The sequence below is a fragment of the Xenia sp. Carnegie-2017 genome, unplaced genomic scaffold (genome assembly GCF_021976095.1).
Source record: "Xenia sp. Carnegie-2017 unplaced genomic scaffold, XeniaSp_v1 HiC_scaffold_16, whole genome shotgun sequence".
Classification (NCBI taxonomy): domain Eukaryota; kingdom Metazoa; phylum Cnidaria; class Anthozoa; order Malacalcyonacea; family Xeniidae; genus Xenia; species Xenia sp. Carnegie-2017.
Window position 1 is genome coordinate 12893931 of NW_025813469.1, and position 22912 is coordinate 12916842.

At 37.0% G+C, this 22912-nt stretch overlaps 2 protein-coding genes and 1 long non-coding RNA gene across 5 annotated transcripts in view; 2 read left to right on the plus strand and 1 right to left on the minus strand.

Moving 5' to 3' along the window:
• LOC124436296 (phagosome assembly factor 1-like) overlaps positions 1–22912 on the plus strand; it is an 81185-nt gene that overhangs the window by 10715 nt on the left and 47558 nt on the right. The window contains exons 17-18 of one of the 3 annotated variants that reach the window (XR_006945286.1): positions 7100–7533; positions 8484–8669. The exons of 1 other annotated variant lie outside the window; for it this stretch is intronic. Coding sequence is in view for 1 of the 2 variants with exons in the window: in XM_046986213.1 (XP_046842169.1) it covers positions 7100–7153 (54 nt within the window). In the remaining variant the exon portion in view is untranslated. Of the gene's footprint in view, positions 1–7099; positions 7537–8483; positions 8670–22912 lie in introns of those variants that run through there. One more of the 3 variants, XM_046986213.1, reaches the window with a different exon arrangement.
• The window catches only part of LOC124436300 (P2X purinoceptor 7-like), an 85847-nt gene continuing 62979 nt past the window's right edge, over positions 45–22912 (plus strand). Inside the window, exons 1-3 of the mRNA XM_046986218.1 lie at positions 45–371; positions 438–653; positions 738–906. Coding sequence (XP_046842174.1) covers positions 208–371; positions 438–653; positions 738–903 — 546 coding nt within the window. The 5' untranslated portion in view covers positions 45–207 and the 3' untranslated portion in view covers positions 904–906. The remainder of the gene's footprint in view (positions 372–437; positions 654–737; positions 907–22912) is intronic.
• LOC124436311 lies at positions 8730–9110 on the minus strand. Its single transcript, XR_006945316.1, has 2 exons — positions 8987–9110; positions 8730–8907 (listed from the first exon to the last, which is right to left on the minus strand). It is a non-coding gene; the product is annotated as an uncharacterized LOC124436311 (long non-coding RNA).

Genomic DNA, 22912 nt, shown 5'->3' on the forward strand with positions numbered 1-22912 from the left:
AATATTTCAAAAGATATTTAGGATTATAGTCGATAAAAACACGATATTCGATGACCATTGCTAAAACGCCGTGAGATTGTTGAAGTCTGGGAACTGGGAATGAATGACGTTTTAGTTGACATAAACAAGCATTGTTCTTACATCGTTGTACGACTAGCACAACTTTCGGTAGTTTGCTAGTTATTGTTTTTTATTTAACAAAAGTTAATGGATTCTTCTGAAGAAGAAGCCGATTATGATATTCTCATCAATAACAATGAGGTACAGCCTTACATGTTTGAGCCTTTGGCCAACGCGCAAGGTGGTCATACTAATGACAATTCTTTGTCATCGGAAGATGAATACATTCACAGAATTGGAAATGTTGAATGGTTAGTTGCATTTTATTGATGTTTCATTGTTTCTCCCAAAGTAAAAAAAATGTTTTTATCTTTTAGGTGCGAGTGTTGCTTTTGTGTGGTGATGAGTACAGGATGGGAAAGTATATGTTGCCAAGAGGTAAACAATACTGATCCTCTGATACATGGCGATCATATTTGCATCACACAAGAGGAAGAGTTTGCCACAGTGTGTACAAACGAAGCTGTCATAAAAACAGCTATGGTCGTGTACACACATGACATTGGACCTATACCTGAGAGTGAAGAAAACGAGTAAATATTACCTTAATTACGTGTACGTCGAGAAGTGTATAATGCCGATAAGTATCCTTAGACAAAATTTTGTATCTTTCAAAGAACATTACGCTACACGGCGTACCGACAGTGGACGGCTTGGGTGCATGGCAGGTTGGGAAAAAAGTACAGACTACCCATACCTTCTTGTGCTGTGGACAAAATCCGGAAAGCATTTCCTTCGCCTTCTGGAGAATACAAAGGATTTGAATATGTTCAACACTACTGAATGGTATGGCTTATGGTGTATGACAAAGTCTGTTCATTTGTAATTATGTTTATTTCATGTGGAACGTTATTTCTATTTTCTTTTTATTTATAAAAGCGACATTTATGTTGCTTAATGGCTTCAGCTTTGCTGATTTTTGATTTGTGGCAAGTCAATGGCACAGGTATTTCATTCACTCCAGCGACATCAAGAGCTTTGGACAGTGTTGGATTAATGCGTCTGCAGTACAAAACTTCTTTCATCAAGTCCTTAACATATCCTGAAAAACAAATCATTATTTATGTTGGTTTTGCATTGCACTTTGAGAAAAAGTAAGTTTATTTTTCTGTGCTAACCATAAGTGCTGTCAATTTTCACTGGTTTGATAACCTCTTGTTCTTCTTTTGACTTTGAATAAGCCACTCTCCAAATCAATGCCTCTTCTGTTTGCCCATCATTCTTCGTTTTCTGAGCTTTATTTCCATTCTCATTGAAATGAAGAGCAGCAATAAACAATCTACAAATGAATGTTAAGTTTATGTTTACAACTATTGCAACTTATTGCTTTTGCAATGATGACTTTTTTAAGTAATCCTACAGAAGTTTTTTTTTATATTACCTTGCTTCCATTGATCTGTAGAAAAAATGAGTATGTTTTGGTGCAAAAAGAATTACCACTCGGTGGAAACCTTTGATGGATGAAGTCTGCTTTTGATAACTGAGTTCTCTATTATCTGTAATGAGATATTTGGACTTAACAATAGAAGACAGCTCAACATAAGCTTTTTAACCTAAGATCAGAAGTTAGTTAACAAAAAAAGAGAATGTTGATATTACTTTGAAATTTATTCGCTTACAATACCTTTTTTTATCCACATTCTAGGCTCTAACATATCATGTTCACATTTTGGGAATACATCACTATGTCCCTCATGGATGTCACATATATGGTTGAGAACTGACAACCACTTTGCCTTGACAAGTTCTTCATCACCATTGCTGGAAGCAGCACACCAGTATACATGGTTGGAAATTGATTGGGCCCAATCTGACAATAATTTGTAACCACTTTTTTTTGATGTTGCCCAAATTTTCTTTTTGATTCCTGTTGGATTTTGATTATGGATGAAATGTGTAAAAGGTTGGTTTGTTATGACAATCTGTGCGTTTTTCAAAATCAAGCAAGTAGTGCAAGTAGTGCTTGATTTTGATCTTTGTTTTGACATGTAGGATTTGATTTGAGCATGTCTGTCTGTGGTCATTGACTTCACCTTCATCCCACTTTCATCAAACTTTGCCAGACATCTTTTTAATTCCTCAAGTTCCGTTGCTCCAGAGTTGGTCACTTCATTGGACTGTTTAACATGTAATTATGTGAGTATTCTAACCACGTTTTACATACATTTGTTGAAGAATTGTTACCTGAACAAGTTGTGTGTCTAAAATGTTGTTAGATTCCAAATCCATGCAGCTATATGACCCATACTTGGCACAATATCCAGGCAAATCACATCTTCCATTTCTTTCAAGGTTAATGTTCCTTTTGTTAATTTATTGTTAAAGCAGAAACAAAACAACATATATTTAATTATTTAAGTTACATAATGAGCGTTGTCCTAAACCATGCGGTATTGAGCAGAACAGAAGATAACAATTAGCATACAATAAGAAGTGCTTACCAGATCATGTGACTAGTACTATGATCAGATATCTTATACTTAGTTTAATACACATATAATGTATCGCCATTCCTAACACCTTTCTCTGATTGATTCTAGAAGATGCTTTTGGTGCATATGCCAAACATTTGAAACACTGCATGGGTATTAAATACGCTGTTTTAATATAGCTATATGTGCGCTCCGACAGAAATTGTATGCCTGAGTGACGAAGGAATTGAAGAACTTTGCTGGGGCTACTACCACTAAACAAGATTCTGGCAGCAAAGACCAAGTTACCCAAAGGCATTCGTCCATGCAGAGGTTGGCTATTCCAGTCTCTAACATAACCACAATGACATTTTGCAAGTACGTTAACCATACTACCAGTCGTTTTGATCGCAATGGAACAACTTTCACCACAACATGGGCATTGACTCACTGTCTCAGGCAACTATCAAACACTATGTATTTTCTCTCATTTTGAACGTTGCGCACAACTATTTCGAACCCATTCCTTTAGTTGTTTTACTACTTTGACAAAATCAAAAACAAAATTAAGTTTAAAGAAAGTGTACAAAAAATGAATGCTGAATGAAGTAGAGATAGAACTTAATATATTATTTCGCATTAGTCATAGTCCCATTTGTTTTTTTTAAATAAGTGGACTATTACATAAAATATGATTTAAAATAGCAACTGAACATTAAGAAAAATGAATAATTATCCTTAAAATGTAAAAAACACCGTTTATGTAGAAAATTTTGTTTTTGTTTCACTTTCAATATTTATCAGGTCCTAGTCTTTCTCCCAGTAGACCGTGTGATAAATGTAGTTTTGATGGATGGAAACCATTATGAAAACGACTTGATTATGACCGCGTGAAATTTGAGAATTTAAACGAGCAATGTTTTTGAAATATTTGTTACTTCACTTCAAATTTTGAATATCCGAGCGAAATTTTCTGCCTATGTTAAAGATATACAGATATATAGAGTTGTAGTGAAGGTGAATGGCACCGAAAAGAAAGCGAGAAGTCCCAAAGAAGGTTGGCAGGCAGAGTCAAAGGAAGTAAACTGCACATTTTGCCCTATTGCGGTATTAAATACATCCATGTCGATTGATGAGCAAGAAAATAAATTGAACGATTATATAGAAGATTTTCTACTCCAAGGTAAATTTGTGAACAAAATTGTGTATTATCATCGACTGTTCATGGAATTATTAAGGATAAAAATAATAATAAAATTTGAAATCAGCTGTTGATTAAATTCAAACCTCCCATGTTGTTATTATTTTCAAAACCGTATTTTGTACCCACGAAGAAATTTTGGAGTTCACCCTAAACTGAGGTGTATATCATCAAGATTACGTCTGCTTTGACATAAAAAAATTTACATGGTTTTGTCTACAAATAATGCACAAGAATTAAGTCGATACATTAAGTGTTGTTATGGATGAAGTAACCAATCATCCGCTGAAGATGATTGTGATTTTAGGCATATGTATTTGTATTTCTACAGTAAAGAGCAGGCTTGAAAGAATATTAAAATGCATTCAAAAAACCAAAGCACAGACTGCAAATGCTTATAAGAGTCCAAGCATTAAAGTTGTTAAGGTATTGAAATTATATTGGATTATCTTTTCTTGTAAATGACTTATATGGCTCACCACCATATAAACGTCTGTGTCATACATCAAGAGATAAGTAGGTCCAATGTAAATGACTTATATGGCTCACCACCATATAAACGTCTGTGTCATACATCAAGAGATAAGTAGGTCCAATGTAAATTAAACCAACTCTTTACTTGTCACTTTTAGAGCTGCATGTGAAAAAGAATACAGTTTTTAGTCTGTTACGAGTACTGTATGCTGTTTTGTTTGTGATGAAATAATACAATGTTTGGTATTTTAGGACAAGTCTTTCATTACCTAAGCACAACCAGTGGTGTCTAAACTAGATCCCATCCTTCAAGATCATTGGCATATCCAGGTTTGCAAGTTTTTTTCCAGCTTTTCCACTACATCAATATATCATTCCAGGTCTTGAAATGTTGTTTTACCTTTTTCTAAATGTATAAATGAAATTCAAAGAATTTCTAAGTGAGTACAGTGTTTAGTCAAACAACCTGACTGAAAATCTGATATATAATAACATTTGCAAATCTTGCTGTTTTTGAGAAATTCTGTTACACCATTGATATCTCTATAAACTTGGGGCACCTCTGTCACTACCTTCAAAATAATTAACCAATAGGTGACTAAAATATAGAATGCAAACAGATAGCATATTATGTATATACTTAACATTTATATCATCACATATTTGTAGAAAGAGTTTCATTGGGACAATAATCTCATTATTCTATGCAACTTGTGGTTCCTGGCAGATTTTCAGAAGTGTATACCTTGTAGACTTTTATCATAGAATTTTATGATTGAAGGCTAAAAAAAATTGAAAAGTAATCTTCACATTGTAACTCAACCAATACCTTCAATACTCAGTAATATAAAGGCCCTCGCTGGCCTTTCCGTCGTCTTCGTGAAAACAGCTAAATACATTATTTTGCATGGCAATTTCAGCGAATACATAATTAATTGATGTGTGTTCCGTTTTTTGGGACACCTGTAGATGGACCTCTTCTGGTATCAGTTACTCTTTCTATGATATAATTTTGTTCTTTTTATAGACAACGCAGGAAATGTTGATTAAGCCATTACTGCGCAGGTACGTACGTACGTAGATGATCCTTTAAGTCTGTGAATGTGACACATTTGAACAAGCTCATTGATTTGTCAGCTCATTGATTCTCCTCAGTGTCGTCGGAGGAGAAGTTTACATGTCAACTACATTCACCCAGGGTTGTCGGTAGGGAAGTTTACATGTCAACTACATTCACCCAAGGTCGTCGGTGGGAAGTTTACATGTCAACTACATTCACCCAAGGTCGTCGGTGGGAAGTTTACATGTCAACTACATTCACCCAAGGTCGTCGGGGAAGTTTACATGTCAAATACATTCACCCAAGGTCGTCGGTGGGAAGTTTACATGTCAACTACATTCACCCAAGGTCGTCGGGGAAGTTTACATGTCAAATACATTCACCCAAGGTCGTCGGTGGGAAGTTTACATGTCAACTACATTCACCCAAGGTCGTCGGGGAAGTTTACATGTCAACTACTTTCACCCAAGGTCGTCGGGGAAGTTTACATGTCAAATACATTCACCCAAGGTCGTCGGTGGGAAGTTTACATGTCAACTACATTCACCCAAGGTCGTCGGGGAAGTTTACATGTCAACTACATTCACCCAGGGTCGTCGGTAGGAAGTTTACATGTCAACTACATTCACCCGGGGTCGTCGAAGGGAAGTTTATATGTCAACTACATTCACTCAGGGTCGTCGAAGGGAAGTTTATATGTCAACAACATTCACCCAAGATCGTCGGAGGAGAAGTTTACATGTCAACTACATTCTCCCAGCGTCGTCGAAGGGAAGTTTACATGTCAACTACATTCACCCAAGGTCGTCGGAGGAGAAGTTTACATGTCAACTACATTCACCCAGGGTCGTCGGGAGGAAGTTTACATGTCAACTACATTCACCTAGCGTCGTCGGGGAGTTTACACGTCAACTACATTCACCTAGGGTCGTCGGGGAAGTTTACATGTGAACTACATTCACCTAGGGTCGTCGGGGAGTTTACACGTCAACTACATTCACCTAGGGTCGTCGGGGAAGTTTACATGTCAACTACATTCACCCAGGGTCGTCGGGGAGTTTACACGTCAACTACATTCACATAGGGTCGTCGGGGGAAAGTTTACATGTCAACTACATTCACCTAGGGTCGTCGGGGAGTTTACATGTCAACTACATTCACCCAGGGTCGTCGGGGAAAGTTTACATGTCAACTACATTCACCCAAGGTCGTCGGGGAAGTTTACATGTCAAATACATTCACCCAAGGTCGTCGGTGGGAAGTTTACATGTCAACTACATTCACCCAGGGTCGTCGGGGAAAGTTTACATGTCAACTACATTCACCCAAGGTCGTCGGGGAAGTTTACATGTCAAATACATTCACCCAAGGTCGTCGGTGGGAAGTTTACATGTCAACTACATTCGCCCAAGGTCGTCGGAGGAGAAGTTTACATGTCAACTACATTCACCCAGGGTCGTCGAAGGGGAAGTTTACATGTCAACTACATCCCTCCAGGGTCGTGGAAGGGAAGTTTACATGTCAAATAAATTCACCCAGGGTCGTCGGAGGAGAAGTTTTCATGTCAACTACATTCACCCAGGTTCGTCGGGGAAGTTTGCATGTCAACTACATCCACCCAGGGTCATCGAAAGAGAGTTTACATGTCCGCTACATTGACCCAGGGTCGTCGTTGGGGAATTTTAAATGTCAACTATATCCACCCAGGTTCGTCGGGGGGGAAGTTTATATGTGAACTACATCCACCCAGGGTCATCGAAGGGGAATCATCTTTTAATAATGATTGTTTAGAAAGTTTACAGAATGTTTGTCCCTTGTCATTTTTTCATTTAGATTATGCAGAACAACCCTATTGCATCCGTTACATTGTATCAAGACAAATCTTAGATGATTCGTTGCTGTATGAGTTTGAAGCTTTCTCAAATGTTTTAGAGAATCGTTAACAAGAACAACAAGACTTAAAGATAAGTAGATAAGTTTACGTTACGAAAGAAAACAAATGCGGAAAAATGGCAAGAATATAAAATAGTTCTTGATTATTGAACAGTTATTCATACAGTTCAACGTCCTTGACAGATGGCTTTTATTAGCTATCTCTCATGGCTCAAAGCTTCTTTGTTTCTTCTCGGGCGTTATTTTGGCGCGACTTGCATGTTATCAAATTTGTTTCCTTGCGGTTTTTCTGAATCCACTCATGGATTATTAGATACATAGAATATGCTTTAGCATGGCGACTTTGCATTAAGAAAAATAAATATTTATTCAAGGTACATAAATTCAAATAGTGTTTGATAAAAAGTAAGCGTTGTATGACAGGAAACCGAGTATAAAGACTCTCATACACACGGGAATTTAGACACTGTAGCTAATCATGGGAGCGTAAGTACTAAACATTTCTCACATATGCATCGTCATACTAACTTTACATGGAATTTAAATTTTGATATAATTGAAAAGATTCTCAGCTATTATTAAAATATCAACTTGGTAAACTGAGGGACATGTTGCTCGTAAAAAATATGGATCTTCTCCTAATTGTGCGTTGTAAGCGTTTTTTCCAAGGAATACTAAATTTCACGGTGTAGCAAAAATAACTGTGACAGTCTCGTCACTGTAATGGTTCAAATGACTGAAAAATTACAGTCCATAGAATTGATAAAGGCCAAATGCAGCTGAAAGGCCAAAAAAGACAAAATCTAGTTATTGGCTGCAGAAGAGCCAGATTACCAACCCTAAATATGGCGACTATATTATTGATGACGTCACGTTCACACAAAGAATACAAACAAAGCAAATTTCTTAAACATGAGATATCCTCGTTATCTTCTTGACAATTCATGATTCAATATGTCTAAACGGAAACTCAAAGGGCAGTAAAATTTTCAGTCTGAAACTGCACTTACAATTTGTGATATTATACTATTTTACCCAGGAAATGGCTAGAAATTTATGCTTATGACATGTATTCGACAAGGATACTCGTCGTTGGCCGTCCAAGCAAAGCACATCAATGGCTAATTTTGCATTTTGCCCATGCATAAAGTATCTAAATTTCGCTGCGTATAATGATAATGGCCGTGCTAACGAAAATTGGAAATTTTAAAATCATAAGCTACGGAACTATCAGATTTTAGGGATAACTTAGCTTTTGATTGCAGTTATTCAACTGCTTTGGCCATTGTGAACTGCAATTGACTTAAATGTTACATCTTTGTAGATGTATATCCAGTCGTTGACTGTTGGTGCTCGTATTGACTGACGTTTCGACATTCTTTGCGGTAGTCACTTTTAGAAAACTTGTCGATTTGCATAAGTGATATATTTATTTCATAGTTGCTATAGTCTTTGTGTCTCATTTTTGTTTCACTTTCATTGTCGATAATCATTGTCGTTTGATGCAAAATTGATGTCTTCTCTTACATTGCATGCGATTTCTGTAAATGGGACTAAGATTTCGGACAAATTTTTATGAAAAACAATTGACTTTACAAAAAGCTACCTGTACTATTACTTCCTGCTATAACAGAAAACGCACAGGAACATGAAATTAATTTGTTCTACACATATTTATGATACAACAGGCAACACGCTAGCTCTTGTAATAAGTGAATGTCGATGGACTTTCTTCATTGGATGGAAAGCTGAAAAAACAGACAATGGCAAAGTCGAAGTTAAGCCAATTGAAAATTTCGAAAGTTGGAATGAAGTGTTGAAACGGACCTGGGAGACATACTGTCTTTACACTTTCTCTCTCCCAAGCAACCACTACTCAATTCAGTTTGACGAAAGATTGTTTCTGAGCACTCACATTTATACCAACTTGGGGCAAGGACGTCTTTCTTACTTGAGCTACATAGTAAATGAGCAAAATTACACCGACATAACCAACAAAATAAAGTAATCTTGTCATTTGCTATACCAACCGTTCTCTCTTTGAAATTTGAATACCATAATTCTTCAAAATTTTGTTTAAAGGCTTAGGTGTAAATGGCCAATACGGGCGGACCAACTTCTGTAAACAATCTCGACAAAAGATTTACCTCTACAAAGTAGCTACAAACGTAGTAAAAATTGATGCAGTTGACAGCTTCATCAACCATATGAAAAGTACTAAAAACATTTTCTTTGTTATAAAAAAAATCCTGAGCCATGAATAACAAACATCATGATCAACGTAATATACTTCATACACTCTTGCTATAAAGTGAGAGCATAATCAGAGAATGATATCCAGTGAGCATGTGACGCGTTTCAGCCAATGAGAAGCTTTACCTAAACATGATGTAAGCACGTGAACAAGAACACATATCATGCACTGAGAGTACGGAGAGCAATAAAAGAAAGAAAATTTTGTTTTCAAATTTGTATATCACGTGCCAAAATACGAACTCCTTCCAATTACCCATTGAACTAAAATGCATTGAACTCTATTTGTAATAGATAAGCCTAATAATATTTTGAAGCCAAATTTTACACCCAGACGTGCGAGATTACATGCAGACATGCGTTTGTAGTCAGTCAATTTTCACTCCGCGAGAGAATCTCGAAATACTTACCACGCTTGTCTGGGTGTAAGATTTGGCTTCAATTATTTGCTTCAGATAGCGTTTCATGTATTTTAGTTCAATGCAATTACCTGACGGCTACCTTATGAAAATGTACGTCAAATCACGTCTCCAAAAGGATGGAATTTTTTATTGCATTCGTTGCGCACAACTATTTAGAACCCATTCCCCTAAATGTTTGACTACTTTGTCAAACTCAAAATCAAAATCAAGATTAAAGAAAGTGTACATACAAAATTCTATCAAACATTTTAAAAACCAAACATAAACAATCGAGTCTTTAATGCAGATGAAGTAGAGATAGAACTTAATACATTATCTCGCATTAGTCATAGTCTCGCATGTAGTAAATTTTGTTTTTGTGTCACTTTCAATATTTATCAGGTCCTAGTCTTTCTCACTGAAGACCGTGTTACAAATGTTGTTTTGATGGATGGAAACCATTATGAAAACGACTTGATTATGACCGCGCGAAATTTAAGAATTTAAGCGAGCAATGTTTTTGAAATATTTGTTACTTCACTTCAAATTTTGAATATCGGAGCAAAATTTTCTGCCTATGTTAAAGCTATACAGATATATAAAGTTGCAGTAAAGGTGAACGGCACCGAAAAGAAAGCGAAGTCCCAAAGAAGGTTGGCAGTCAGAATCAAAGGAATTAAACTGCACATTTTGCCGTATTACGGTATAAAATACATCCATGTCGATTGATGAGCAAGAAAATAAATTGAACGATTATATAGAAGATTTTCTACTGAAAGGTAAATTTGTGAACAAAATTGTGTATTATCATTGATTGTTGATGTAATTATTAAGGATAAAAATAATAAAATTTGAAATCAGCTGTTGATTTAATTCAAACCTCCCATGTTGTTATTATTTTCAAAACCGTATTTTGTACCCCCGAAGAAATTTTGGAGTTCACCCTAAACTGAGGTGTATATCATCAAGATTACGTCTGCTTTGACATAAAAAAATTTACATGGTTTTGTCTACAAATAATGCACAAGAATTAAGTCGATACATTAAGTGTTGTTATGGATGAAGTAACCAATCATCCGCTGAAGATGATTGTGATTTTAGGCATATGTATTTGTATTTCTACAGTAAAGAGCAGGCTTGAAAGAATATTAAAATGCATTCAAAACCAAAGCACAGACTGCAAATGCTTATAAGAGTCCAAGCATTAAAGTTGTTAAGGTATTGAAATTATATTGGATTATCTTTTCTTGTAAATGACTTATATGGCTCACCACCATATAAACGTCTGTGTCATACATCAAGAGATAAGTAGGTCCAATGTAAATGACTTATATGGCTCACCACCATATAAACGTCTGTGTCATACATCAAGAGATAAGTAGGTCCAATGTAAATTAAACCAACTCTTTACTTGTCACTTTTAGAGCTGCATGTGAAAAAGAATACAGTTTTTAGTCTGTTACGAGTACTGTATGCTGTTTTGTTTGTGATGAAATAATACAATGTTTGGTATTTTAGGACAAGTCTTTCATTACCTAAGCACAACCAGTGGTGTCTAAACTAGATCCCATCCTTCAAGATCATTGGCATATCCAGGTTTGCAAGTTTTTTTCCAGCTTTTCCACTACATCAATATATCATTCCAGGTCTTGAAATGTTGTTTTTACCTTTTTCTAAATGTACGCCAAATGAAATTCAAAGAATTTCTAAGTGAGTACAGTGTTTAGTCAAACAACCTGACTGAAAAATCTGATATATAATAACATTTGCAAATCTTGCTGTTTTTGAGAAATTCTGTTACACCATTGATATCTCTATAAACTTGGGGCACCTCTGTCACTACCTTCAAAATAATTAACCAATAGGTGACTAAAATATAGAATGCAAACAGATAGCATATTATGTATATACTTAACATTTATATCATCACATATTTGTAGAAAGAGTTTCATTGGGACAATAATCTCATTATTCTATGCAACTTGTGGTTCCTGGCAGATTTTCAGAAGTGTATACCTTGTAGACTTTTATCATAGAATTTTATGATTGAAGGCTAAAAAAAATTGAAAAGTAATCTTCACATTGTAACTCAACCAATACCTTCAATACTCAGTAATATAAAGGCCCTCGCTGGCCTTTCCGTCGTCTTCGTGAAAACAGCTAAATACATTATTTTGCATGGCAATTTCAGCGAATACATAATTAATTGATGTGTGTTCCGTTTTTTGGGACACCTGTAGATGGACCTCTTCTGGTATCAGTTACTCTTTCTATGATATAATTTTGTTCTTTTTATAGACAACGCAGGAAATGTTGATTAAGCCATTACTGCGCAGGTACGTACGTACGTAGATGATCCTTTAAGTCTGTGAATGTGACACATTTGAACAAGCTCATTGATTTGTCAGCTCATTGATTCTCCTCAGTGTCGTCGGAGGAGAAGTTTACATGTCAACTACATTCACCCAGGGTTGTCGGTAGGGAAGTTTACATGTCAACTACATTCACCCAAGGTCGTCGGTGGGAAGTTTACATGTCAACTACATTCACCCAAGGTCGTCGGTGGGAAGTTTACATGTCAACTACATTCACCCAAGGTCGTCGGGGAAGTTTACATGTCAAATACATTCACCCAAGGTCGTCGGTGGGAAGTTTACATGTCAACTACATTCACCCAAGGTCGTCGGGGAAGTTTACATGTCAAATACATTCACCCAAGGTCGTCGGTGGGAAGTTTACATGTCAACTACATTCACCCAAGGTCGTCGGGGAAGTTTACATGTCAACTACTTTCACCCAAGGTCGTCGGGGGGAAGTTTACATGTCAAATACATTCACCCAAGGTCGTCGGTGGGAAGTTTACATGTCAACTACATTCACCCAAGGTCGTCGGGGGGAAGTTTACATGTCAACTACATTCACCCAGGGTCGTCGGTAGGGAAGTTTACATGTCAACTACATTCACCCGGGGTCGTCGAAGGGAAGTTTATATGTCAACTACATTCACTCAGGGTCGTCGAAGGGAAGTTTATATGTCAACAACATTCACCCAAGATCGTCGGAGGAGAAGTTTACATGTCAACTACATTCTCCCAGCGTCGTCGAAGGGGAAGTTTACATGTCAACTACATTCACCCAAGGTCGTCGGAGGAGAAGTTTACATGTCAACTACATTCACCCAGGGTCGTCGGGAGGAAGTTTACATGTCAACTACATTCACCTAGCGTCGTCGGGGGGAGTTTACACGTCAACTACATTCACCTAGGGTCGTCGGGGAAGTTTACATGTGAACTACATTCACCTAGGGTCGTCGGGGAGTTTACACGTCAACTACATTCACCTAGGGTCGTCGGGGAAGTTTACATGTCAACTACATTCACCCAGGGTCGTCGGGGAGTTTACACGTCAACTACATTCACATAGGGTCGTCGGGGGAAAGTTTACATGTCAACTACATTCACCTAGGGTCGTCGGGGAGTTTACATGTCAACTACATTCACCCAGGGTCGTCGGGGAAAGTTTACATGTCAACTACATTCACCCAAGGTCGTCGGGGAAGTTTACATGTCAAATACATTCACCCAAGGTCGTCGGTGGGAAGTTTACATGTCAACTACATTCACCCAGGGTCGTCGGGGAAAGTTTACATGTCAACTACATTCACCCAAGGTCGTCGGGGAAGTTTACATGTCAAATACATTCACCCAAGGTCGTCGGTGGGAAGTTTACATGTCAACTACATTCGCCCAAGGTCGTCGGAGGAGAAGTTTACATGTCAACTACATTCACCCAGGGTCGTCGAAGGGAAGTTTACATGTCAACTACATCCCTCCAGGGTCGTGGAAGGGGAAGTTTACATGTCAAATAAATTCACCCAGGGTCGTCGGAGGAGAAGTTTTCATGTCAACTACATTCACCCAGGTTCGTCGGGGAAGTTTGCATGTCAACTACATCCACCCAGGGTCATCGAAAGAGAAGTTTACATGTCCGCTACATTGACCCAGGGTCGTCGTTGGGGAATTTTAAATGTCAACTATATCCACCCAGGTTCGTCGGGGGGGAAGTTTATATGTGAACTACATCCACCCAGGGTCATCGAAGGGGAATCATCTTTTAATAATGATTGTTTAGAAAGTTTACAGAATGTTTGTCCCTTGTCATTTTTTTTCATTTAGATTATGCAGAACAACCCTATTGCATCCGTTACATTGTATCAAGACAAATCTTAGATGATTCGTTGCTGTATGAGTTTGAAGCTTTCTCAAATGTTTTAGAGAATCGTTAACAAGAACAACAAGACTTAAAGATAAGTAGATAAGTTTACGTTACGAAAGAAAACAAATGCGGAAAAATGGCAAGAATATAAAATAGTTCTTGATTATTGAACAGTTATTCATACAGTTCAACGTCCTTGACAGATGGCTTTTATTAGCTATCTCTCATGGCTCAAAGCTTCTTTGTTTCTTCTCGGGCGTTATTTTTGGCGCGACTTGCATGTTATCAAATTTGTTTCCTTGCGGTTTTTCTGAATCCACTCATGGATTATTAGATACATAGAATATGCTTTAGCATGGCGACTTTGCATTAAGAAAAATAAATATTTATTCAAGGTACATAAATTCAAATAGTGTTTGATAAAAAGTAAGCGTTGTATGACAGGAAACCGAGTATAAAGACTCTCATACACACGGGAATTTAGACACTGTAGCTAATCATGGGAGCGTAAGTACTAAACATTTCTCACATATGCATCGTCATACTAACTTTACATGGAATTTAAATTTTGATATAATTGAAAAGATTCTCAGCTATTATTAAAATATCAACTTGGTAAACTGAGGGACATGTTGCTCGTAAAAAATATGGATCTTCTCCTAATTGTGCGTTGTAAGCGTTTTTTCCAAGGAATACTAAATTTCACGGTGTAGCAAAAATAACTGTGACAGTCTCGTCACTGTAATGGTTCAAATGACTGAAAAATTACAGTCCATAGAATTGATAAAGGCCAAATGCAGCTGAAAGGCCAAAAGACAAAATCTAGTTATTGGCTGCAGAAGAGCCAGATTACCAACCCTAAATATGGCGACTATATTATTGATGACGTCACGTTCACACAAAGAATACAAACAAAGCAAATTTCTTAAACATGAGATATCCTCGTTATCTTCTTGACAATTCATGATTCAATATGTCTAAACGGAAACTCAAAGGGCAGTAAAATTTTCAGTCTGAAACTGCACTTACAATTTGTGATATTATACTATTTTACCCAGGAAATGGCTAGAAATTTATGCTTATGACATGTATTCGACAAGGATACTCGTCGTTGGCCGTCCAAGCAAAGCACATCAATGGCTAATTTTGCATTTTGCCCATGCATAAAGTATCTAAATTTCGCTGCGTATAATGATAATGGCCGTGCTAACGAAAATTGGAAATTTTAAAATCATAAGCTACGGAACTATCAGATTTTAGGGATAACTTAGCTTTTGATTGCAGTTATTCAACTGCTTTGGCCATTGTGAACTGCAATTGACTTAAATGTTACATCTTTGTAGATGTATATCCAGTCGTTGACTGTTGGTGCTCGTATTGACTGACGTTTCGACATTCTTTGCGGTAGTCACTTTTAGAAAACTTGTCGATTTGCATAAGTGATATATTTATTTCATAGTTGCTATAGTCTTTGTGTCTCATTTTTGTTTCACTTTCATTGTCGATAATCATTGTCGTTTGATGCAAAATTGATGTCTTCTCTTACATTGCATGCGATTTCTGTAAATGGGACTAAGATTTCGGACAAATTTTTATGAAAAACAATTGACTTTACAAAAGCTACCTGTACTATTACTTCCTGCTATAACAGAAAACGCACAGGAACATGAAATTAATTTGTTCTACACATATTTATGATACAACAGGCAACACGCTAGCTCTTGTAATAAGTGAATGTCGATGGACTTTCTTCATTGGATGGAAAGCTGAAAAAACAGACAATGGCAAAGTCGAAGTTAAGCCAATTGAAAATTTCGAAAGTTGGAATGAAGTGTTGAAACGGACCTGGGAGACATACTGTCTTTACACTTTCTCTCTCCCAAGCAACCACTACTCAATTCAGTTTGACGAAAGATTGTTTCTGAGCACTCACATTTATACCAACTTGGGGCAAGGACGTCTTTCTTACTTGAGCTACATAGTAAATGAGCAAAAATTACACCGACATAACCAACAAAATAAAGTAATCTTGTCATTTGCTATACCAACCGTTCTCTCTTTGAAATTTGAATACCATAATTCTTCAAAATTTTGTTTAAAGGCTTAGGTGTAAATGGCCAATACGGGCGGACCAACTTCTGTAAACAATCTCGACAAAAGATTTACCTCTACAAAGTAGCTACAAACGTAGTAAAAATTGATGCAGTTGACAGCTTCATCAACCATATGAAAAGTACTAAAAACATTTTCTTTGTTATAAAAAAAATCCTGAGCCATGAATAACAAACATCATGATCAACGTAATATACTTCATACACTCTTGCTATAAAGTGAGAGCATAATCAGAGAATGATATCCAGTGAGCATGTGACGCGTTTCAGCCAATGAGAAGCTTTACCTAAACATGATGTAAGCACGTGAACAAGAACACATATCATGCACTGAGAGTACGGAGAGCAATAAAAGAAAGAAAATTTTGTTTTCAAATTTGTATATCACGTGCCAAAATACGAACTCCTTCCAATTACCCATTGAACTAAAATGCATTGAACTCTATTTGTAATAGATAAGCCTAATAATATTTTGAAGCCAAATTTTACACCCAGACGTGCGAGATTACATGCAGACATGCGTTTGTAGTCAGTCAATTTTCACTCCGCGAGAGAATCTCGAAATACTTACCACGCTTGTCTGGGTGTAAGATTTGGCTTCAATTATTTGCTTCAGATAGCGTTTCATGTATTTTAGTTCAATGCAATTACCTGACGGCTACCTTATGAAAATGTACGTCAAATCACGTCTCCAAAAGGATGGAATTTTTTATTGCATTCGTTGCGCACAACTATTTAGAACCCATTCCCCTAAATGTTTGACTACTTTGTCAAACTCAAAATCAAAATCAAGATTAAAGAAAGTGTACATACAAAATTCTATCAAACATTTTAAAAACCAAACATAAACAATCGAGTCTTTAATGCAGATGAAGTAGAGATAGAACTTAATACATTATCTCGCATTAGTCATAGTCTCGCATGTAGTAAATTTTGTTTTTGTGTCACTTTCAATATTTATCAGGTCCTAGTCTTTCTCACTGAAGACCGTGTTACAAATGTTGTTTTGATGGATGGAAACCATTATGAAAACGACTTGATTATGACCGCGCGAAATTTAAGAATTTAAGCGAGCAATGTTTTTGAAATATTTGTTACTTCACTTCAAATTTTGAATATCGGAGCAAAATTTTCTGCCTATGTTAAAGCTATACAGATATATAAAGTTGCAGTAAAGGTGAACGGCACCGAAAAGAAAGCGAGAAGTCCCAAAGAAGGTTGGCAGTCAGAATCAAAGGAATTAAACTGCACATTTTGCCGTATTACGGTATAAAATACATCCATGTCGATTGATGAGCAAGAAAATAAATTGAACGATTATATAGAAGATTTTCTACTGAAAGGTAAATTTGTGAACAAAATTGTGTATTATCATTGATTGTTGATGTAATTATTAAGGATAAAAATAATAAAATTTGAAATCAGCTGTTGATTTAATTCAAACCTCCCATGTTGTTATTATTTTCAAAACCGTATTTTGTACCCCCGAAGAAATTTTGGAGTTCACCCTAAACTGAGGTGTATATCATCAAGATTACGTCTGCTTTGACATAAAAAAATTTACATGGTTTTGTCTACAAATAATGCACAAGAATTAAGTCGATACATTAAGTGTTGTTATGGATGAAGTAACCAATCATCCGCTGAAGATGATTGTGATTTTAGGCATATGTATTTGTATTTCTACAGTAAAGAGCAGGCTTGAAAGAATATTAAAATGCATTCAAAAAACCAAAGCACAGACTGCAAATGCTTATAAGAGTCCAAGCATTAAAGTTGTTAAGGTATTGAAATTATATTGGATTATCTTTTCTTGTAAATGACTTATATGGCTCACCACCATATAAACGTCTGTGTCATACATCAAGAGATAAGTAGGTCCAATGTAAATGACTTATATGGCTCACCACCATATAAACGTCTGTGTCATACATCAAGAGATAAGTAGGTCCAATGTAAATTAAACCAACTCTTTACTTGTCACTTTTAGAGCTGCATGTGAAAAAGAATACAGTTTTTAGTCTGTTACGAGTACTGTATGCTGTTTTGTTTGTGATGAAATAATACAATGTTTGGTATTTTAGGACAAGTCTTTCATTACCTAAGCACAACCAGTGGTGTCTAAACTAGATCCCATCCTTCAAGATCATTGGCATATCCAGGTTTGCAAGTTTTTTTCCAGCTTTTCCACTACATCAATATATCATTCCAGGTCTTGAAATGTTGTTTTTACCTTTTTCTAAATGTACGCCAAATGAAATTCAAAGAATTTCTAAGTGAGTACAGTGTTTAGTCAAACAACCTGACTGAAAAATCTGATATATAATAACATTTGCAAATCTTGCTGTTTTTGAGAAATTCTGTTACACCATTGATATCTCTATAAACTTGGGGCACCTCTGTCACTACCTTCAAAATAATTAACCAATAGGTGACTAAAATATAGAATGCAAACAGATAGCATATTATGTATATACTTAACATTTATATCATCACATATTTGTAGAAAGAGTTTCATTGGGACAATAATCTCATTATTCTATGCAACTTGTGGTTCCTGGCAGATTTTCAGAAGTGTATACCTTGTAGACTTTTATCATAGAATTTTATGATTGAAGGCTAAAAAAAATTGAAAAGTAATCTTCACATTGTAACTCAACCAATACCTTCAATACTCAGTAATATAAAGGCCCTCGCTGGCCTTTCCGTCGTCTTCGTGAAAACAGCTAAATACATTATTTTGCATGGCAATTTCAGCGAATACATAATTAATTGATGTGTGTTCCGTTTTTTGGGACACCTGTAGATGGACCTCTTCTGGTATCAGTTACTCTTTCTATGATATAATTTTGTTCTTTTTATAGACAACGCAGGAAATGTTGATTAAGCCATTACTGCGCAGGTACGTACGTACGTAGATGATCCTTTAAGTCTGTGAATGTGACACATTTGAACAAGCTCATTGATTTGTCAGCTCATTGATTCTCCTCAGTGTCGTCGGAGGAGAAGTTTACATGTCAACTACATTCACCCAGGGTTGTCGGTAGGGAAGTTTACATGTCAACTACATTCACCCAAGGTCGTCGGTGGGAAGTTTACATGTCAACTACATTCACCCAAGGTCGTCGGTGGGAAGTTTACATGTCAACTACATTCACCCAAGGTCGTCGGGGAAGTTTACATGTCAAATACATTCACCCAAGGTCGTCGGTGGGAAGTTTACATGTCAACTACATTCACCCAAGGTCGTCGGGGAAGTTTACATGTCAAATACATTCACCCAAGGTCGTCGGTGGGAAGTTTACATGTCAACTACATTCACCCAAGGTCGTCGGGGAAGTTTACATGTCAACTACTTTCACCCAAGGTCGTCGGGGAAGTTTACATGTCAAATACATTCACCCAAGGTCGTCGGTGGGAAGTTTACATGTCAACTACATTCACCCAAGGTCGTCGGGGAAGTTTACATGTCAACTACATTCACCCAGGGTCGTCGGTAGGAAGTTTACATGTCAACTACATTCACCCGGGGTCGTCGAAGGGAAGTTTATATGTCAACTACATTCACTCAGGGTCGTCGAAGGGAAGTTTATATGTCAACAACATTCACCCAAGATCGTCGGAGGAGAAGTTTACATGTCAACTACATTCTCCCAGCGTCGTCGAAGGGAAGTTTACATGTCAACTACATTCACCCAAGGTCGTCGGAGGAGAAGTTTACATGTCAACTACATTCACCCAGGGTCGTCGGGAGGAAGTTTACATGTCAACTACATTCACCTAGCGTCGTCGGGGAGTTTACACGTCAACTACATTCACCTAGGGTCGTCGGGGAAGTTTACATGTGAACTACATTCACCTAGGGTCGTCGGGGAGTTTACACGTCAACTACATTCACCTAGGGTCGTCGGGGAAGTTTACATGTCAACTACATTCACCCAGGGTCGTCGGGGAGTTTACACGTCAACTACATTCACATAGGGTCGTCGGGGGAAAGTTTACATGTCAACTACATTCACCTAGGGTCGTCGGGGAGTTTACATGTCAACTACATTCACCCAGGGTCGTCGGGGAAAGTTTACATGTCAACTACATTCACCCAAGGTCGTCGGGGAAGTTTACATGTCAAATACATTCACCCAAGGTCGTCGGTGGGAAGTTTACATGTCAACTACATTCACCCAGGGTCGTCGGGGAAAGTTTACATGTCAACTACATTCACCCAAGGTCGTCGGGGAAGTTTACATGTCAAATACATTCACCCAAGGTCGTCGGTGGGAAGTTTACATGTCAACTACATTCGCCCAAGGTCGTCGGAGGAGAAGTTTACATGTCAACTACATTCACCCAGGGTCGTCGAAGGGAAGTTTACATGTCAACTACATCCCTCCAGGGTCGTGGAAGGGGAAGTTTACATGTCAAATAAATTCACCCAGGGTCGTCGGAGGAGAAGTTTTCATGTCAACTACATTCACCCAGGTTCGTCGGGGAAGTTTGCATGTCAACTACATCCACCCAGGGTCATCGAAAGAGAAGTTTACATGTCCGCTACATTGACCCAGGGTCGTCGTTGGGGAATTTTAAATGTCAACTATATCCACCCAGGTTCGTCGGGGGGGAAGTTTATATGTGAACTACATCCACCCAGGGTCATCGAAGGGGAATCATCTTTTAATAATGATTGTTTAGAAAGTTTACAGAATGTTTGTCCCTTGTCATTTTTTTTCATTTAGATTATGCAGAACAACCCTATTGCATCCGTTACATTGTATCAAGACAAATCTTAGATGATTCGTTGCTGTATGAGTTTGAAGCTTTCTCAAATGTTTTAGAGAATCGTTAACAAGAACAACAAGACTTAAAGATAAGTAGATAAGTTTACGTTACGAAAGAAAACAAATGCGGAAAAATGGCAAGAATATAAAATAGTTCTTGATTATTGAACAGTTATTCATACAGTTCAACGTCCTTGACAGATGGCTTTTATTAGCTATCTCTCATGGCTCAAAGCTTCTTTGTTTCTTCTCGGGCGTTATTTTTGGCGCGACTTGCATGTTATCAAATTTGTTTCCTTGCGGTTTTTCTGAATCCACTCATGGATTATTAGATACATAGAATATGCTTTAGCATGGCGACTTTGCATTAAGAAAAATAAATATTTATTCAAGGTACATAAATTCAAATAGTGTTTGATAAAAAGTAAGCGTTGTATGACAGGAAACCGAGTATAAAGACTCTCATACACACGGGAATTTAGACACTGTAGCTAATCATGGGAGCGTAAGTACTAAACATTTCTCACATATGCATCGTCATACTAACTTTACATGGAATTTAAATTTTGATATAATTGAAAAGATTCTCAGCTATTATTAAAATATCAACTTGGTAAACTGAGGGACATGTTGCTCGTAAAAAATATGGATCTTCTCCTAATTGTGCGTTGTAAGCGTTTTTTCCAAGGAATACTAAATTTCACGGTGTAGCAAAATAACTGTGACAGTCTCGTCACTGTAATGGTTCAAATGACTGAAAAATTACAGTCCATAGAATTGATAAAGGCCAAATGCAGCTGAAAGGCCAAAAGACAAAATCTAGTTATTGGCTGCAGAAGAGCCAGATTACCAACCCTAAATATGGCGACTATATTATTGATGACGTCACGTTCACACAAAGAATACAAACAAAGCAAATTTCTTAAACATGAGATATCCTCGTTATCTTCTTGACAATTCATGATTCAATATGTCTAAACGGAAACTCAAAGGGCAGTAAAATTTTCAGTCTGAAACTGCACTTACAATTTGTGATATTATACTATTTTACCCAGGAAATGGCTAGAAATTTATGCTTATGACATGTATTCGACAAGGATACTCGTCGTTGGCCGTCCAAGCAAAGCACATCAATGGCTAATTTTGCATTTTGCCCATGCATAAAGTATCTAAATTTCGCTGCGTATAATGATAATGGCCGTGCTAACGAAAATTGGAAATTTTAAAATCATAAGCTACGGAACTATCAGATTTTAGGGATAACTTAGCTTTTGATTGCAGTTATTCAACTGCTTTGGCCATTGTGAACTGCAATTGACTTAAATGTTACATCTTTGTAGATGTATATCCAGTCGTTGACTGTTGGTGCTCGTATTGACTGACGTTTCGACATTCTTTGCGGTAGTCACTTTTAGAAAACTTGTCGATTTGCATAAGTGATATATTTATTTCATAGTTGCTATAGTCTTTGTGTCTCATTTTTGTTTCACTTTCATTGTCGATAATCATTGTCGTTTGATGCAAAATTGATGTCTTCTCTTACATTGCATGCGATTTCTGTAAATGGGACTAAGATTTCGGACAAATTTTATGAAAACAATTGACTTTACAAAAGCTACCTGTACTATTACTTCCTGCTATAACAGAAAACGCACAGGAACATGAAATTAATTTGTTCTACACATATTTATGATACAACAGGCAACACGCTAGCTCTTGTAATAAGTGAATGTCGATGGACTTTCTTCATTGGATGGAAAGCTGAAAAAACAGACAATGGCAAAGTCGAAGTTAAGCCAATTGAAAATTTCGAAAGTTGGAATGAAGTGTTGAAACGGACCTGGGAGACATACTGTCTTTACACTTTCTCTCCCAAGCAACCACTACTCAATTCAGTTTGACGAAAGATTGTTTCTGAGCACTCACATTTATACCAACTTGGGGCAAGGACGTCTTTCTTACTTGAGCTACATAGTAAATGAGCAAAAATTACACCGA